The 20,485-nt window shown below is 36.5% G+C and overlaps 1 protein-coding gene and 1 pseudogene across 5 annotated transcripts in view; both read right to left on the bottom strand.

The window, feature by feature from the left end:
* Positions 1–20,485, bottom strand: part of PPFIA2 (PTPRF interacting protein alpha 2) — a 467,879-nt gene that overhangs the window by 102,025 nt on the left and 345,369 nt on the right. For all 5 annotated transcript variants that reach the window (XM_035002058.1, XM_035002061.1, XM_035002059.1 and 2 more), the window contains 3 exons: positions 14,517–14,738; positions 2,987–3,133; positions 1,860–1,994 (listed from right to left, as the gene is read on the bottom strand). In XM_035002058.1, coding sequence (XP_034857949.1) covers positions 1,860–1,994; positions 2,987–3,133; positions 14,517–14,738 — 504 coding nt within the window. The remainder of the gene's footprint in view (positions 1–1,859; positions 1,995–2,986; positions 3,134–14,516; positions 14,739–20,485) is intronic.
* LOC118009049 lies at positions 16,194–16,354 on the bottom strand (annotated as a pseudogene).

Genomic DNA, 20,485 nt, shown 5'->3' with positions numbered 1-20,485 from the left:
TATATTACTCTGGATAATACTGATAATTATTTTACACTAAAATTTTACAAGAGCTATTTTTATTATTAGCCACTCACCAAGCCCCTGAAAATAGTTCAATAACTCTTTATAGAAGTTCATGTTCCTCAAATGAAAAGCCTAAGTGTGTGTACATCCATACATGAGTAATTTAAAATGTGCTTTCAAAAAAATAGAATACTACTACTATATTTGCACATTTCTATATAATTTAGAGACTATTTCTCAAATAAATTTATCTTCATCTTAGAAATCACACATTTCTCAAATTGCCAGAAGGGTTTATGGTATGTCTATGACTACAGAAGGATTCAGATTGTAACATTACCCTAATCACACTAATGTTTTATTCAGCTAGTTATTCCAATACTCTGTAGACAAGCAACTATTCCAATACTTCCTAAGCCCTGCTCTACTTTGCAAATGTTTGCCTTTGCACTACCTGATTAATTACCCTATTTTAACCAGGAGGCATCAGTCTACTGTTCCTTTTTTTTTTTTTAAAGGTTTTATTTATTTATCTGAGAGAGAGAATGGGAGACAGAGAGCATGAGAGGGGGAGGGTCAGAGGAGGGAGCCCGATGTGGGACTCGATCCCGGGACTCCAGAATCATGACCTGAGCCGAAGGCAGTTGCTTAACCAACTGAGCCACCCAGGCGCCCCTACTGTTCCTCTTTAATCATTTACTTTTTCAGGAAAGTGAACATGTGTGCCTGCTTTTATATTGCTAATATCAATTGCATTGGATAATCCCGAATGCCAGAATTTGTATCTTGCAGTTCATATATCTATCTTACCCATTTATTATAGTGGGACGGAAAACTTAGCACATAGCAAAGAGTGCATGAATATCTAAAATGTGTGAAAATTTGGGGGTGCCTGGGTAGCTCAGTCAGTTAAGCAGCCAACTCTTGGTTTTGGCTCAGATCATGATCTCATGGTCCTGAGATTGAGCCCCATGTCAGGCTCTGTGCTAAACTGAACATGGAGCCTAGGATTCACTCTCTTCTCCCTGTGCCCCTCACCCCTGCTCTCTCTCTCTCAAATAATTAACAATTTTTAAAATGTCTGTACATTTTTGAACTGATATTAAAAGTAAAACATGCTTTTAGTGAGCAAATCTAAACTTGCATTGTAGTGATAACAGACATACACTTGGAAGCAATGTCCATTTCCACTTGACTGTGAAAGGTTAGAATAGTCATTTTAACACTATAATGGTGGCAAAATTCTAAAATATGCAGACAGTTGCAGACTCTAACAGCCATAACATGGCAGATAATTTTGAACATCCCTCAGATTATTTTTGAATTTAATTGGTTCAGGAGAAATTGTAACTATTAAAATCACCTTCTGACTAATGACTTTAGAATTTAGACTTCTACAAATCTAACCTCCAATTTCTAACAAATTTTTTCATACTATAGTCAGAATGCAATCAACTGCTTATGATATTTCCTACATTTTTAATACCAATTTATATTAAGCCTATTAAATTATCATGGCTTATCTACATACATATTAAATATCATCATTATTTATTTATATTTGGTGATTATTCTCATGTGCAAATATTATCATGGAAAATTAACTATAACGATGTGAAATTTTGTATTTACTACTGTTTAAATAGGCAGAGGTATCATCACATTCATATGTGTATCATTCATGGCAGCATTAAATAAGATATATAATATGAAACATTCATCTAACCAACAAAACCAATATGGTAGATTAAATAAACTTAAATTTCATAAAACCTAAAGAAAATCTATAGATTCCATCTGGCTTACTAGTCATTTCTGTAAGTATATCTAGGTTGACTGTCTTATCGCAGTACCTTTGTCAAGGCTGCAATTCTCTGAGCCAGTTCAGCCTCTACTTCAGGTAAGGTCTCGGCTTTTCTCATAGTCTGCTGCAACTTTTGCTCAGCCAGCTCAAGACGCTCTTGTAACTGTCTGTTCTTCTCTTCCATCTGAAATGGGATGGAAAAAGAGATGCTCACAGAGTCACTGTGAGGATAACAAACACCAGCCCCTTGGGGCTTTGGGCTTCAGCCATTATTCTAGACTTAAAATCTGCCACTACCATACCTGGGCTATGCAAAGAGATGACTGTATTCGTATTTTCTTATCTTACTTAATCACATTCCTCAATAAAATTTAGCACATTAAAAAATAGAAAAGCTCTTACCAATGGCAGCAAAAAGAAAAAAAAAGTTACTAGTGAGTATAAACCTGGAAAAATGGATTATAATTCAATACGAAGACTTCAGATGTACCATGATCGCATAATATTGAAAATTATAGTATTAACCCGAGTGGGAGAGGGAATGTAGTACAATGGTTAAGGGTCTGGGCTCTAGAGAGAGGTTTGACAAAATTTTTTTCTCTGAAAGACCAGAAAATAAATACTTTAGGCTTTGTGTATTATTTAGTCTCTGTTCCAACTACTTAATTCTACCACTGCAGCACAAAAATGGTCACAGACTGTTAAATAAATGGGTGTGGTTTATTTGTAAAACAGAGCCATAGTTTTGGCACATGGGCCATAGTTTGTCCACTCCTGCTCTAGAGTCAAATAGACTTAGGCCTCCGCTAATAACTGGCAATTACCAGATGTGTAACCTTGGAAAAGGTTTCATGTCTCTGAACCTTAGTGCCTCAGTATAATTGTGCTTACTTCACAGGTGATGGTTAGATTTAAGTGAGGTAATACATGTTAACTGTTTAGCAGTTTCTGGCTCATGTCTAGATCCAAAGTAAATATTAAAAGTAATTATTTTTATTATTATTAAGACAAATTTATAAATTATATCCTGAAAATCACACCTGTCTAGTCAGTTCTACTCTAAATTTTAGATAATGGTTGATTGCCAAGAAATACCATATTTTATTTACTCCATGTTTTGTGAGAATGATTAGAACACACACGGACAAGAACAAAACCAAGATAGAGATACTCAACCTGCCGTAGGATGGCCTCTTTATTTGCTAACTCATTTTCTAGTTTATCATTCATGTCATGTATGGAGGTAGATTCTCTCTGAGCACTGAGGTAACGCTTCTCAAGGGTTGTGATTCTTTCTTCCATATCTTCCTTCTGTGCCATGGCCTACAATTAAAATAAATTAATTAAAATCAGATTTTCAGATAATGTACTGTCTTGTTATTTAAATAAAATAGTAAAATTTAAAAGCTATTTTTTTGAAGTAATATTCATTCCTTTCTTTTCAAGGAAGGTATGCAAGATTTCTTGTGAATTTTCCCAATACCATCAGAATTCTTACATCTTGGGTTAATGAAGTTTCCCTCTCTGAGAATGCAGTGGAGTACATGAAACTACCTGTTGTAGAACTGGCATTCTTAGAAAAGAAGTGACAGCTAAATTAGCTTGTTATATAGTAAAGATAAGTACAATTATGGGTAGAGTTGTAAACCATAAAGGTGAAATGGTGGCTACTGTTCCAAACTGCAAAGCAATCTTTAAGGTTAACCAATATCATCAGTATTTTCATCTTCAGATATAAGTAAAAGTAACTCAACAGTTAAAAAAAGAGACCAAAAAAAAAAAAAAAGTAAATTTGAGTCATATTCACAAATGGATCGACCAACTGACTTTGGAACTTAACCGTTTTCCTTGTCATATATATTCCAATTAAAAGAAGAATTTAAAGAACTCAATGAACACAAATCTCTAGGGAAAAATAAACTATCAGTGCAAATGGAGAAAACCTTGGCATTAATTATATTCTAAACAATAATTTTTAAACCATCTAAATTCAAAGATAATATGGAAATAATCTTATCTTCCTAACAGCTTACATGAAAATTTATTAGTAGGTGGATAACCTACTTTTTAAAAAAGATATTATTATTTTTTTTTTTGGACATCCCAGAAAGAGCACCTTTACTAAACAGAAAACAAAATGTTTGTCAGGAATCTGACCAAATACACAAAGCAGCAGGTAAGATTCCTGAGAGAAAAGAAAGACTCCCAATGGAACATAAATAGATCCCCTTCAAAGTACACATATTTCACAGGAGTGTGTACATATATATGTAATATATTAAAAGAAATTTGGTTTCTACCCCAAGACGTTATGCAGAAATAATAAATCAATCTCTCATCTGAGATTTGGGAAGTGCAGAGGCTGCAGCCACGTTACTAAGCAGGTGTGCACCCCACTCCCGCACACACTTCCCCTCTGTACAAGATACACTTGCTGGGAGGGTGCTGAGGCGGGCGCTTCTCTCTGCCCCAGCCCCTAGCCCCAACAGATCCAGTGTTTGTAGAAGAGCGAGCCAGGGAAGGCAGGTCTCTGTGGGGCCCCCAGAGCCCAGGAGCTGGGGGCAGGCAGGTGGCCAAAGCCTGAGGCCACCTGCCTGGAAGGGGACCTTGGCCCTGGGGTAAAAGGGAATTGCTTGGGACCCCGAGGAATGGCGTGGCCACATTCCCAGTTTTCAGCAGCAATCCTCATTCTGGGGTCTCCCCAAGGTCCACAAGCTCTTTGTAGTTTGGCCAGTCTGGACTTCTCCTAGGGTCAAATGGCTTTTAGGAAGAGGGCACAGAGTTTCCAGAGCCACGAGGGCTTGGCCATGTGAACCTGTGTGTTTGCACACACGCACATACAACCAGACGTGCTTTAAGAGAGGTTGACAAGTTGCAAACGAATGTTCTGCCGTGAAGCGCTCAAATAGTGTCTACTCTGTGGTCAGAAGTGAGCTTCATGGAAAAACTGAGAGTTCTTCCCCGAAGGTCAGGAACATGACAGGGATGCCCACTCTCACCACTTTTGTTCAACATAGTACTAGAAGTTTGAGCCTCAGCAATCAGACAACAAAAAGAAATAAAAGGCATTCAAATTGGCAAAGAAGAAGTCAAACTCTCACTCTTCCAGATGACATACTTTATGTGGAAAACCCAAAAGACTTCACCCCAAAATTGCTAGCACTCATACAGCAATTCAGCAACATGGCAGGATATAAAATCAATGCAGAGAAATCAGTGGCATTTCTATACAGTAACAATGAAACAGAAGAAAGAGAAATTAAGGAATCGATGCCATTTACAATTGTACCAAAAACCATAAGATACGTAGGAATAAACCTAACCAAAGAGGCAAAGGATCTGTACTCTAAAAACTATAAAACACTTATTAAAGAAATTGAGGAAGAGGCAAAAAAAATGAAAAAACATTCCATGCTCATGGGTTGGAAGAATAAATATTGTGAAAATGTCTACGCTACCCAGAGCAATCTATACATTCAATGCAATTCCTATTAAAATACCATCGACATTTTTCACAGAGCTGGAACAAATAATCCTAAAATTTGTACGGAACGAGAAAAAACCCCGAATAGCCAGAGGAATGTTGAAAAAGAAAAGCAAAGCTGGTGGCATCACAATTCCAGACTTTAAGCTCTATTACAAAGCTGTAACCATCAAGACATTATGGTACTGGCACAAAAACAGACACATAGATCAGTGGAACAGAATAGAAAACCCAGAAATGGACCCTCAACTCTATGGTCAGCTAATCTTCAACAAAGCAGGAAAGAATGTCCAATGGAAAAAAGACAGTCTCTTCAACAAACGGTATTGGGAAAACTGGACAGCCACATACAGAAGAATGAAACTGGACCATTTCCTTACACCACACACAAAAATAGACTCAAAATGGTTGAAAGACCTAAATGTGAGACAGTAGTCCCTCAAAATCCTAGAGGAGAACACAGGAAGCAACCTCTGTGACCTCGGCCACAGCAACTTCTTATTAGACATGTCTCCAAAAGCAAGGGAAACAAAAGCAAAAATGAACTATTGGGACTTCATCAAGATAAAAAGCTTCTGCACAGCAAAAGAAACAGTCAACAAACCTAAAAGGCAACCTACAGAAATGGAGAAGATATTCGCAAATGACTTATCAGGTAAAGGGCTAGTATCCAAGATCTATAAAGAACTCAAACTCAAGACCCAAAAACCAAACAATCCAGTCAAGAAATGGGCAGAAGACATTCTTCTCCTAAGAAGACATACAAATGGCCAACAGACACATGAAAAAAATGCTCAACATCACTTGGCATCAGGGAAATCCAAATCAAAACCACAATGAGATACCACTGCACACCAGTCAGAATGGCTAAAATTAACAAGTCAGCAAACAACAAATGTTGGTGAGGATGTGGAGAAAGGGGAACCCTCTTACACTGTTGGTGGGAATGCAAACTGGTGTAGCCACTGTAGAAAACAGTATGAAGGTTCCTCAAGAAGCTAACAATAGAGGGCGCCTGGGTGGCTCAGTCGTTAAGCATCTGCCTTCAGCTTAGGTCATGATCCCAGGGTCCTGGGATTGAGTCCCACATTGGGCTCCCTGCTCAGCGGGAAGCCTGCTTCTCCCTCTCCCACTCTCCCTGCTTGTGTTCCCTCTCTCGCTGTCTCTCTCTCTGTTAAAAAATAAATAAAATCTTAAAAATAAAAAAAAAGAAGCTAAAAATAGAGCTACCTATGACTCAGCAATTGCACTACTAGGTATTTATCCCAAAGATACAAATGTAGTGATCTGAAGGGGCACCTGCACCCCAATGTCCACAATAGCCAAACTATGGAAAGAGCCCAGATGTCCACCGACAGATGAATGGATAAAGAAGATGTGGTGTATATATACAATGGAATATTACTCAGCCATCAGAAAGGATGAAATCTTACCATTTACATCGACATGGACAGAACTGGAGGGTATTATGCTGAGCAAAATAAGTCAATCAGAGAAAGACAATTATCATATAGTTTCATGCATATGAGGAATATAAGAAACAGTGCAGAGGCTCATAGGGGAAGGGAGGGGAAAAATGGAATGGGAAGAAATCAGAGAGGAAGACAAACCATGAGAGATTCTTTTAACTATGGGAAAGAAACTGAGGGTTGTTGGAGGGGAGGTGGGAAGGGAAATGAGGTAACTGAGTGACGGGCATTAAGGAGGGCACGTGATATGATGAGCACTGGGTGTTATATGCAACTGAGGAATTACTGCATTCTACTTCTGAAACTAATGATGTTCTATGTGTTGGCTAATTGAATTTAAATTAAAAAAAAAAAAAGGTGAGTTTCATGGGCCTGATGTGGTTTCCTGATAATGTGGGGAGCTTCTTTGCATAAGGAGCCTAAAATTGATGTGATGGTGGTGGCTTCCATGTATTACTACCCAAATTTCTTTGATCAGTCTTCCTAATCAGTTCTTTCGGTCCTCTCCTTTAGGACCCAGAGCCAGTCCTGCCATATGCACAGAGCAGATAAATTTTCTTCCATTCTTCCAAAAGAAATAGAAGCCCTTAAATGGATAATCCCTCAATGTCTCGGTCTTCCCTCACCACCAACTGGAAATAACCACATGCACAAATCATTAACTTCTAGCTCTCAGTTTAGAACAGGTGTTCCACCCTCTCTCAAAGTTTAATCATTATCTGTGCTCAACATTTTACGTCTTTTCTGTTTTTAGGATCTTGATCACCTTTTTTGTCTTGGATTTTCAAAATGATAGTAGAAGTAAATCCCACAAATACAGCAGAAACAATGAGCAGGCTTATAGATAAGGCTGTACAGAACAGAGGTGGATGGTAGAAGAAAAAGGAATGATTCAAAGAAAATAAGAAAAAGAATGATAAATTATCTGCTTGACCACTGACCATAACTGAATTGAAATCATAGAATTTACTAATCTGGTAGAGTGGGTGGAAAGATACACCATAGTTTTAAAAACAAGTAAGCAAAGTAATGTATCAAGTAATTAATAAAATCTTAGAAAAACAAAAAGCTGTACAACAATAGGAAATACTATAATGGGAAACCACCACTTGGATCAGTTGTGAGAATTATTTACATAGACATAATAATGGTGATACTAAATGTGATTTTGAGGTAATTGTAGTGGAAGGATGGGTGGAAGAGACAGGAAGAGAGAGAATAAAAGAGCTAAAATCCTCATATAATAGCAAGGCACAGATTAAGTTTAAATAAGAGAGAAAATAGCACAAGTAACAGCTAAAGGATTGGAGTTAAGACCCTCAGGCAAGTAAGATGGGAAGTGGGTGGGCACTCTCTATGTACGTGTGTGTTTGTGTGTACGTATTTAGATTTGTACCCTCTTACATTATTTGACTTTGAAAAATTGTATGTATAGAAAAATTAAAAGCAATTAAAAAACAATATTTCTACCATGAAATCCACCACGCTTGCCTGCCCTGCCTACCCACAAATCAGATTTTCTTCTTAGAATCATCCTTCAAATCTTCACCCTAACTCCCCACTTAATAGCCTAACCTGCTATTGGTCTTTTTCCTGCTTTCACATTCTCTAACCTGCTGACAAAGAGAAAATACGAAATGCCAGTCTGATCATACTGCTTCTTGGCTTAAATACCTTTATATGTTTAACCCCCCCACCCCCCTCCCCCCATCTTCAGTGAAAATCTGAGCTACAAAGCCTGGAAAACAAATAGCTTCCTGACCTAACACTTCTATCTCTATGTACTGGGATGAATAGCATACCCCCTGCCCTCCTAAAAAAAAATTCATGTCCACCTAGAACCTGTGAATGTGACCTTATTTACAAATAGGGTTTTACAGATGTAATCAAGTTAAGATGGTATTATATAAGATAGGGTGGACCTTAAATCCAGTGACTGGTGTTCTTACAAGGAGAGGCAGATTTGGAGACACACAGACATACTGAGGAAAAAGGCAATGTTAAGAGAGAAGCAGACTGTAGTTATACTGCTATCAGCCAGGAACAGAAGGATTGCCAGCAACCAGCGGAGGCTAGAAGAGGCAAAGAAGCATTCTTCGCTAGAGTCTTTAGAGGGCATATGGCCCTGCTGACACCTTCACTTCAGACTTGGAGCTTCCAGAACCATGAAAAAATAAATTACTGTTGTTTTGAGCCACCCAGTTTGTGGTAATTTGTTACAGGAGCCCTAAGAAACTAATGCACTCTGTGACTTCATTTCCGCCTGGAATGCATTTTTATTACCTTCTTCTGGGTCTACTGACCTTCAAGACCCAACTAAAGATTACTTGGTTATTATATTAATATTAAAGATCAGATCAATTAATCCATCAATTTGGCAAAAATTACCCAGACTATTTTTTTCAACATTATCTACACATCTCTAGATTTTAGCCAACACAAACAAAAGCTACTATTTAAAAAGCTTTTATTTTAAATTTTGACTTCTTCAATTCTAGAATATTATTTTTTGCCTAATGAGGATAGAGTTTATCATCTTAGAGGATTCTTTCAGAGTACTGTATTCTGTTAATTTCATTTTCATAAAGAATTCTGGGAACATTATGTCGATTTTGTAGCCCAAAAAGAAAATCCTGAATCTAGCCTACATATATAAACTTCTAACTAAATTATAATAGCAATAAATTCAGTTAAAGACATATACAGGTTTCCTGAGAACATGAGCATTGGAGTAGCACATATTGGCTCCAAGTCCCAGTTTTTGCTATTCATTAACTCAGTTACCATGGAAAAATGTTGATTACATTTTCTATAACTCACCTTTTTTCTTTTGTCTGTTTTTGTTTGTTTGTTTGTTTGTTTGCTTCTTTGTTTTGTTTTTTTGGTTTTGGATGGGATATTAATCTGTACCACACAACATTGTTGCGATACAAAATTTTAAGTGCCTTGTGTGGTCTTATGCATAATACACACTCCATAAATAATAGCTACTTTTTTATTATTAATTACTGTTGTGCCTCTAATTAGCTGATCTGACTCTATGGCATATATTGCATGCAGAAGTCATTGTATAGACTTTGCTACTGCATTTTTGATTCAGTGATTCATGTGGGAGATTCAATTTTTAACTGCAAGCTGTGATGCCAAAAATAAATTTTGAATTTACAAGTCTGAGAAATATCTTTTCCCTGCATGTCACTTGGAAATTCTAAAAAAGGAAGCTTTTTCTAGTCTCTAAAAACTGCTGCCTAAAAAGAGAAAAACAGCGTAAAGATTCAATTATCTTTTGACCTGAAGTTTGTGTACAAAATTCATTTTATTGTATCAAATAAATATAACTCTATAGTAATGTAGATCTAGTAAACTAAAAAATATAACTCCATGTTTCAGATCATAGAAAAGACAAAATTGATATGTATTCATTTAATCACTAAGGAATTTTTTAAGAACTCTTAACCGGAAGTTGGAAAGATAAGTTGGTTTAATTCACAAAACAATATATAATTTAAAAACATCATAGAAAATTCTAATTCTTTGCATACCTATATATTTAATAAAATGTTATTATCCAATACCCAATTAGTAGCTATCTTGATAAAAAAAAGTGGAGAGCTAGGGGCGCCTGGGTGGCTCAGTTTGTTAAGCATCTGCCTTTGGCTCAGGTCATGATCCTAGGGTCCTGGGATCAAGCCCCATATTGGGCTCCCAGCTCAGTGGGAAGCCTGCTTCTCTTTCTCTCTCTCTCTCTGCAGCTCCCCCTGCTTGTGCTCTTTCTCTCTCTCTGTCAAATAAATAAATAAAATCTTAAAAAAAAAAAAGCGGAGAGCTAAGCCTGCTATAAGATTATCTATGTTTTCTAATATGTGGACTATGCTTAGTGTTAATCCAGCCCCCTACTCTTATAGGTCACAGTCAATTTAAGGAGCAAATAAGACAAAACTTCAAACAAAAGTAAATTTTAAATAGATTTATTTCTTGACAAAGAATAATGACAAAAATATACTCTAAAGCCATTAATGAAATATACTTACACAATTCATTTTAGATATATTAGGCTGTCCTCACATGCAAAGCAAAATGCACTCAGTTTTTAATTACATCGTCAGTTTTTCTTATTCCCTATTTTTCCTTAATTAATTGAACAAATATGCATCGCTTATATAATGTATACATACTATGTTAGCAATGCTATAGGGGTAGACAAGAAGAATCACTTTTCTAGTTTCCTACTAAAAAACTTGCAATCTAGTAGACCTTGTGTGCCCATCACCCACGAGTACATTATCAGTCAGGAAAACAAAAGCAGAGGCTGAAGTTTTGAGCGTTAAGTGATACCTTTTTAAAGTACATGATTTTCACATCTTACTGGAAAGAAAGAGCAAAAGATTGATTATTTGGGCAGTTAATAGTGCAGCTGCATTTTTTATATTAGTGTTATCACTGATGAATGATTCTATTTCATTGATTTTGGAAGCTGCTCATAGCGGAAGAAGCACAAGTTTTGAAGCTGGGCTGATCCTGTGTCTTCCTGGTGCAGGGAGTGGGGCAGGGGGAGAGGGGTTGGAAGAAGTGGGGTGCTGGGGAAGGCAGTGCATGTGCCTTTGACAAGTCACTTTACCTCACTTGAGAAAAATGGGGATAATGACAAGTACCTTCTGGATAGGACCAATGTAAGAAATTAGAGAAATTAAATGCAATGCACCCGTAATAGTTTTCATGGTTGATCCTCAAGAAATTCCTAGCAGTAAGCCAGGGCCTTGTGGTCTGTGACCTGAACCTTTTTGGAAATGTTCTATTTGGCCTTCACAGTGTCCTTAACACACACACACACATACCACACATGATATATCCAGAAAGGCAGGCAGAGTATAGGTACCTTGTCCAGGTCTCATTAACTCTACCACTTCCTATGTTGCATGTTTGCTGCCTAATGTGTTATACATTTATATTGCCAGCCTGGCTCTTGAAACATTTGTTTGCAACCTCCCTTTAGAGGTGAATGATGAAAGATATTCTTTTCTCATGAATCTCTTCTAAAATATAACTACATAAAAATTTTTACAGCTGATAAGATTTGTTGTATTTTAAAAGAATTCCAGGTGATAGCAGAACTCCTTACCAACTAGAAAAGGTTCCTCATAAAAGAAACATGGCATCAGATGATCGATATTTTCCATCTGACTTAGCTCTTTGTCACCTACATCCAAAGACTATGGGAGAATTAAGGGGTTATTTTTACATAAACAATAAGAAAGGGGAACTGGAGATACTGGGCTCTACCTGTGACACTGGATTAGATAAACATGAAGAGACGAGGTAGGAGAGGATTGCTAGATGAAAGGAAAACAGCTAAGTCTCTGGGACTAAGACAATGAAGAAATTACAAAGAGTGAGAGCTCAAGAAAAAACGTTGATGCTTTACTAGCCAGAAATCTTAGTGTTTCCAAACAGGGATATAGAAGAGTGGCAAACCTTCAGCTATTTTATAAATTCTCTGACTTTGGGTTGGAAGGAATGAAAATGAGAGATGTATCTTTGAACGATCAATTCATATAAAGGTGTAGAGAACACAGTATCATCATTTGTGTGGTAGTAAAGCCATCTCGCACTTCATGGATCATCTATCTTTTTCTGAGACAGTAGATACTGTTTTAGTACACATTCTAATCTCATCTGTGCCTTTTGATATTTACACCAAACACTTATAAATATCCATTCTCTCAACAAAGAGTTTTTGAATGCCTATTATTATATGCCCAGTAGTTGTGTAGGTGATTAGAATAAAACAGTGAACAAAACAAGACAAAACAAAAATTCCCAGCCCTTATGAATCTTTATGTACAGTGGAGAGGGGGTATATGACAAACAAGTAAATCAGTATAGTACATATTGTGTCAGATGGCAGTAAGGGCTATGAGATAAAACAAAGAAAATGAAAGAAGAGGGAGAGTATATATGTGCAAATAACAAGGTTAGGGAACACTTCACTGAGAAGAAAACATTTGCGCAAAAGGAAGAGGGAAAAGAAAATGCAACAGAATAGGTGTGGCTAGTTTGAGAGGCCATCTTCACTGAACAGATTGGGATGAAGGAGTAGGAGGTGATTTCGAAGAGGTCAGGAAGGTGGTAGTGGAGATCGCACATGGCTTGTAGGCCACTGCAAGGACTTGGATTTTATTGTAAGTAGGGTACATAGCCATTGAAGCAGGAAATTAACTTGAGCTGACTTACATTATAAAAAGTCACTCAGGCTGCCATGTTGAGTATAGACTGAAGTGGGTCAACAGCGGGAGGAGGACCAGCCAGGAGACTATTGTGATAATCCAGTGAGAGATGATGGTTGTGTGGAATAAGGAAGAGCCATGAATACTTCGAGAAGAGGTCACATTATTGATATCCTGAAGTTGGAAGTAATAGATTTATGGCTGAATCAAATGAAGTGTGAGTGAAACAGAGGTACCAAGGACAGCTCCAAGGTTTTTTGATCTGAGTAAGGATAATGGCCTTGGGGACAGCTGGGATGTGTAAGACTACAAGAAAGTCTGGTTTCTTGGGGGTGGGAGGATAATAGGAAAACAGTCCTGAATATGTTAATTTTGAGAATATGTTAATTTTCCAGGCATCTGGCAATCAGGATATAGGATATGCTGGAGATACAAATTGAGAGTCATAAGGCTGTGGGTGGTTTTTGGAGCCATGAGACTGCATGAACTTAGCAGGCGAGTGAAGGTAGACTGAGAAGGGAAGGCACCACAAGTCTAGGGAAAGTAGAACCAATGAAGGAGCCTGAGAGGAGGGTAGAAAGTAAAGATGGATGAAAATCAGAGGAGTATAGGGTGCTTTTAGCCAAGTGAAGAATTATTACGGGGAGTGATGATTAGATCCAGTGCAGCATTCAACAACACGGAAATTAGCAATGACTTTGGTAAGAACAGTTTTGATGGGATGTTAGAGGCAAAGAATGTAAAATGGGCTCAAGAGGGAATGGGAAGAAAAGAAATGAATATATGCAATAGAGTCAACTTCAATAACAACTAGTTAATTATATACGAAAAATATTTAAAAAGATAAAAAATATGTAATTTAAAAGAATATGTAAAAATGAAAAAGGTGAAAGGTTACCAAATAAAATTTCCACAAATACAGGTAATTTTCTTTTTAATTAATAGAGCGAAAAGTGAGATTCTAAGTATTTCACCTTAGCTGGTAAGATGATTAGGTGAGGTTACAAATAAAACATCTCCTTGTATCTTTTTGCAGTAACTTTGAAGTACTCTATTAAATAGATGAAGTGACGTTATGTCTAGGAAGAACCAAAGATATAGAGAAAGAAAGGTTCCCACATTCACATTCCCTGGCACTCACAGAAACAACACCAAAATAAAAGGGGGAAAATATAAAGTAGCGAGTTTGAGTATTCCTATATGCTAAGAGTGTGGCAATTCATTATTCATACCCACGTCTAAAGTTATTTAAAATTAGCAGCTTAAAAATGTTAAAAATTCATTACAAACTACAGAAAGTTTTTACCCTGTCTGTAACTTGATACCAAATTTTCTTTGTATACCTATTTAAAGGTTGATGAAGTAAACTCTTTTTTGCCTTTGTGGACACGTTTTGTAACTAATACAATGCATCCCAAACCATGGTCTTCTGCGATGTAAACATTATATGCCATTAGAGGAGATTTGGAGAAAGCTTCTCAGAAGCAGGGTTCAGAAAGCAAAGGCGGAAAGTGTTGTGAATCACTTACCTCCCTAATGTCCCTTTGATACTTAGTGTTCATTTCTTCAGTTTTAACGAGATCCTTTCTTGCTGTCTCTGCTTCCTGTTCCACCTCCCCCACTCGGGAAGAAAGGGCTGCTAAACGTTCTTTCATTTGAGCCATTTCATAGTTTTGCTTTTCAAGCAATTCTTGTAGTTCGACTATGTGACTAGTTTCATCAGTTGAGTCTATAGAACCATTGGACAAACGCTGCAGGAAACGAAAAAGAAATGGCACTTGGGATATTCTCCATCTTCAATTTAAAATTCATGAACTTAAATGAAACTGATAGAGCTTTCACAGTGAGAAATAAGAATTCTAACTAGTTTTGAAGAAAAACTAAGTTTTTAGGAAAACTCTTAACGGACATTAAATATAAAGGTAGATCAGTAATTTTCAAATAGCTTAACAGATGCATTTGAATTGGAAGCTGTAAATATATATATATATTAACTTCGCACAAAACACTGGTGTATCCTAAACATTTAATAAATGGCAGCTATTATTTTATCAATTATATTCAAAAGTTATTATAAACAATATTTTACTTATATAAACAGTATATTATTACTAAGTAATACGAAAGAAGACAGAAACTGTAATATTTTCTATTTTTATTCAAGATCCTGTGTGCATTTGCCAAGTTTTATTTTCAATGACACTCAAAAAGAACTTACACACATTTTTCTTTTAAAGAAGGTTATTCCCGGTATGAATCTGACCTAGCTGGAACAAAAGTGTAATGTAAAAAAAGCCTTGATTTCTATATTGCTAAGAACATAAAAGTCCTGAGTGCACACAACCCACAGGAAGGAGGCTTAAGAGGATTAAATACTTTGAGACTGATTTCCCCCCTTGCTGCCTAGAAACAGGGTGACCCATGTGTTCAGAAGCATGTCCTACAGCCCAGCTGCATTGGAGAAGCTTTGTGGTGAAGACAGTGCAACCACTGGGGACAAACAGCACTAAAAGAAAAAGAGAAATGAAGGCGGGGAAATCGTGGGGGAGACGAACCATGAGAGACTATGGACTCTGAGAAACAAACTGAGGGTTCTAGAGGGGAGGGGTTGGGGGGATGGGTTAGCCTGGTGATGGGTATTAAGGAGGGCACATACTGCATGGAGCACTGGGTGTTATACGCAAACAATGAGTCATGGAACACTACATCAAAAACTAATGATGTAATGTATGGTGATTAACATAACATAATAAAATTTAAAAAAAAGAAAGAAAAAGGGCAAAACTAAGTCAAAATAAGAAAATGATGATGCACTTTGCTTTAATCTAGATGCAAATAACGAATGCCAAATTAAAAAAAGATAAACATAAAAAAAGAAATAAGTTGAGAGAAAGCAAAGAAAGTACAGTTAATTTTGCTATAGTGCTTGTTTGGAAAACATGCATCTGTTTTAATACAACAGATACAAGAAACAATTTGAATATTATATAAATTTTGCGTTGTCTTTTTTTAATACATTGAAGTATAGTTGACAAGCGATGTTACGTTAGTTTCAGGTGTACAACGTAATGATTGGACAGCTCTGCATGTTATACTATGCTCTAAATTTTGTGTTTTCTTATGCACTATTCATTCCTGAGAATCAGTGGCTAACCACAGAAACCTATAACTAACTGAACTGAGCTTTGTAGGAATACACAAAATAGACACATGCACGTTCCTCAAACATCTAACATCACCTCAGTTTACCACATGCTTTGAGTCAAACCACCCCCAACTGTGTTATAATTTTCTGTCTGATTTCAATTAGCAATAATCGCGCCTCGGATAAACCTCATTGGCTGCGATACTGCCACTGCGCAAAGCTTTCCTGTCTGATTTCAAATATCCCTCCTTCCACCACTTCATATAATGCACAAACCCTGAGACACATCCAACACCCAAACTTCAGGTCTTTTTCCAAGTAAAGAGTCATATTTATAGTATTTATGCAATTCTTGACTATTTAACCTATAAAACTGTGCTACATTTTTAATTAGTTTTCTATCTCTTTGTTTTACGCCATTGATAAAATTGTGACACAAACTCCTATTCTTCCGCAAGCCCTGTGTTTTTTTATTGTGCAATTTTGCCCAGCTCATAACTTTCAGGAATGCAAATGACACATTAGAGCAAAACTGACTGACTGCAGGAGAAAAGAGGGAGAACAGAAAGCACCAAAAAAGCAATGAGAAAGAGAAAATAGAAAGGAAATGCAGACAAATGGCAAGGAGTGTTTAAAAAGTTCAATAACCAACACATGGAGAAACAGCCTGGAAAATCTAAATTAAAATAGCAGAAAAGATGGAGTTAGTCTTAAGATGGTATCTAAAGATGCCAGATCTACAGACCTAATACCTTGAAGATATTGCTGAACTCTTATATTGCAGACACTGAACATCTAATTATCTAGCACAACAAGTAAGAGGTGTTGCAAATACGTAGGAACATCGGAGATGCTGCTGAGATCCAGATACTCCTTCAGCGGCTCCCATTGCTGAGATGGCTGCTTGCTGAGGGATCAGAAGAACTCTTTCCAAAGTTATGCCCGCCCCCGAGGCATGCAATGTCACATACAAAGTAGAGGAACTGTGAAGCTAAAGAAAAACCAACTTTCTAGACAGTTTTTATGGGCATAAATTGCAAAAACATTGATAGGGACCTTTATACAGGACACAACTATCTGTGCATTGAACTGAGAAAAGCCAGTTTATAATCCTTAGGCAGTAATTGAGACGGTTAAGCGTCTGCCTTTGGCTCAGGTCATGATCCCGGGGTCCTGGGATTGGGGTTCTGTGATCGGGGTCCTGGGATTGAGGCCCACATGGGGCTCCCTACAGGGAGCCTGCTTCTCCCTCTGCCGCTTTTTGTCTCCCTCTCAAATAAATAAATAAGATCTTTAAAAAAAAAAAAAGAAAGAAAAAAAAGGCTAGAGCCAATTGCCAGTCAATTATGTCCAAATTTGGTATTACTGAGGCATGATATGACAGGGTTGGTTTTTTTTTTTTTTCATAATAGCAAATATCTTTGAACTCTCTATACTACTCACAAGTAACGAGGCAAGAGTAAGCTTTAATAGAACTTCTAACTCCTTACATTGAGGACTTTCTCTAGTCATCTTAAAAAAGACGATTTTTAGAAACTATAAAAATCACTAGAAAACAAATTTTTGCTTTTAGAAAATATTTTATATAACTGGAAAAAAAATACACTTAGAATTCTAGAGCCCTGGAGAACTTGAGAGAAAGTGAGACTCAGGTAATCACACAGAGCGGATTTGAATTAAAAGGCAGAACTTTGAATTCCCAGTTTAGTTCATCTAACCTTTACCATATTGCCTTTACTCAGAACATGTAAATCAACAGGATACACTTATACATGCTATATGGTATAGACAAGTACCAGGAATGTAGTGTGTGTGTGTGTGTGTGTGTATACGGAATATACTGTATACACACACACCACACATTCGACAAATATTTGTTCAGTCAACTGAATCATGTTAATTTTCTAATTAGAAAAATGATTATTCCAATTCTGTGCACCTGAGGTCCATTAAAATCTTGTTTAAAAATTGCATATTTTTAACAGGCTCAAGGCAAGAAAAATTTAATTAAATATAAACAGTAATCAGGCAACTAAAATAAAACACTTAAAATGTTAACCTTTTTAATTCCTTTAGCAACAGATGTATACTACAACATCTTTATACTACTTTGACTACCCATGGGAAATTTTTTGAAACCTCAGTTTTTTTCTGAAGTGTTTATAAATCGTTTATGCTTAAAGATGTGTAACATTTCACCTATTCAAACCTCCTTAAATATATTCTGTGGTGAGCTTAATATATATTTCATAATTACAGAGTAAAAGGTCATATAAAAACTATGATTAATATCTTAGAGAAATAATACAACTTTTGTTCCAAATCATTGTTATGTAGACTTATCTTTAAAATAAATTGTGGGATTTGAACTGAAGTGACAAATTATTGAATTAAAAGAAAACTCAGTGGTTATTTTAAATAGCTTTATTGAGATACAATTTGTATCCATAAAATTCATCCATTTAAAGTATAAATGTCAATAATGTTTTCTATATCTAAAGAGGTGTACTATCAACATAATCTAACTTGGAGAACATTTTCATCACCCCAAATAGAAACCCCTTACCCATTAGCAATCATTTGCAGCTGACCCCCACCTCAAGCCCTAGGTACCACTTAACTACTTTCTGCCACAATAAGCCTGCCCATTTGGTACCTTTCACATAAATTGAATCAGAATAGATAGCCTTTTGTGACTGGCTTTATTCTCTGAGCATAATGTTTTTGAGACTCATTCACGCTGTAGCTATTATCAGATTTTTTTATTGCTGAATAGTGTTCCACCATGTGGATATACTACCTGTTATTTATATATTCATCTGGTAACAGACATTTAGACTGTTTTCACCTTTTGGCTACTGCGAATAATGCTGGTATGAGCATTTGGGTACAAGTCTTCGTGTGGATGTATGTTTTATATTCTCTTGGGTGGATTCCTAGGAGTAAAATAGCTGGATCATATGGTAATTCTACATTAACATTTTGAAGTACTATTTCCCAAAATTGCTGCACCACTCTACATTCCCACTCACAATGATGTGACTTCAAATTTCTCATATTCTCACCCAAACCTGTTATTGCTTTTTTAAAATTAAAAAAAAAATTTAAATTAAATTCAAGGCCAACATATATTAGTTTCAGATGTAGCGTTCAATAACTCATCAGTTGCATATAACACCCAGTGCTCCTCACATCACATGACCTCCTTAATTACAGCTACTCTAGTGTGTATGTATCTTGTGGTATCTCCTTGTGATTTTGATGTGCACTTCCTAATAGCTAATGATGTGGAGCATCTTTTCATGTGCCTATTGGCTTTTACATATCTTCTTTGGGGAAATGTCTATGCAAATTCTTTACTCATTTACTAATTTAGTTATTTGTCTTTTTATTAATGAGTTATAAAAATTCCATATAAATATATATTTTGGATACAAGTCCTTTATCAGTTATATGACTTGCCAATAGTTCTTCTCAGTCTATGGATTATCTTTTCACTTTCTTGATGGTGCTGTTTGAAATGCAAATGTTTTTATTTTTAATGAAGTCAATTTATCATTTTTCCCCTTATGCCTTGCACTTTTGGTGTTGTATCAAGAAATTATTTCCTAACACAAGGTTATGAAGACTTTCAATGTCTTATTTTAAACTGTAGAAGACTATACTTAAATTATTAATTTTCAAATGCAATAAAAGCTCAAATGTTAGAATTTTAAGTGTATCTATATATTCACTTAAAAAATACGTATTGAGGGCACCTGGGTGGCTCAGTTGGTTGGGCGACTCCCTTCGGCTCAGGTCATGATCCTGGAGTCCCGGGATCAAGTCCCGCATCGGGCTCCCTGCTCGGCGGGGAGTCTGCTTCTCCCTCTGACCCTCCCCCCTCTCATGCTCTCTCTCTATCTCATTCTCTCTCAAATAAATGAGTAAAATCTTTTAAAAAAAAGAAATATTTAAATGTGCTGATACATTTCTGCATCAAGAAAAGTCTCATCATGCAGAGAAGTAACACAAATAAGCAACTATTAGGCAATGCAATGAGTTATCATAAAGTTAGGTTTTGCCTACATATTTATGATATGGGGGCAGAGAGAAGATACTATTTGTGATACTCTTTGAATTTTATCTTTATTTTCTTTCAAAGATTTTATTTATTTATTTATTTGAGAGAGAGAGAGAGAGAAAACTAGCAAGGGGGAGGGGCAGAGGGAGAAGCAGACTCCCACTGAGCAGGGAATAGGCTATAGCAAAAAGATGGGAAGTGGACAGACCAAAAAAAAGTAAAAGTCAAGGTCTTGCAATGATCTCAAAAACCCATATCAGGGACACCTGGATGGCTCCGTTGGTTAAGTG

This window comes from Mirounga leonina, unplaced genomic scaffold, assembly GCF_011800145.1.
Source record: "Mirounga leonina isolate KUSES-001 unplaced genomic scaffold, KU_Mleo_1.0 Mir_126, whole genome shotgun sequence".
In the NCBI taxonomy this organism is placed as follows: domain Eukaryota; kingdom Metazoa; phylum Chordata; class Mammalia; order Carnivora; family Phocidae; genus Mirounga; species Mirounga leonina.
Note: the sequence above shows the minus strand (reverse complement) of the source record. Positions and strands in the feature narration are given on the sequence as shown.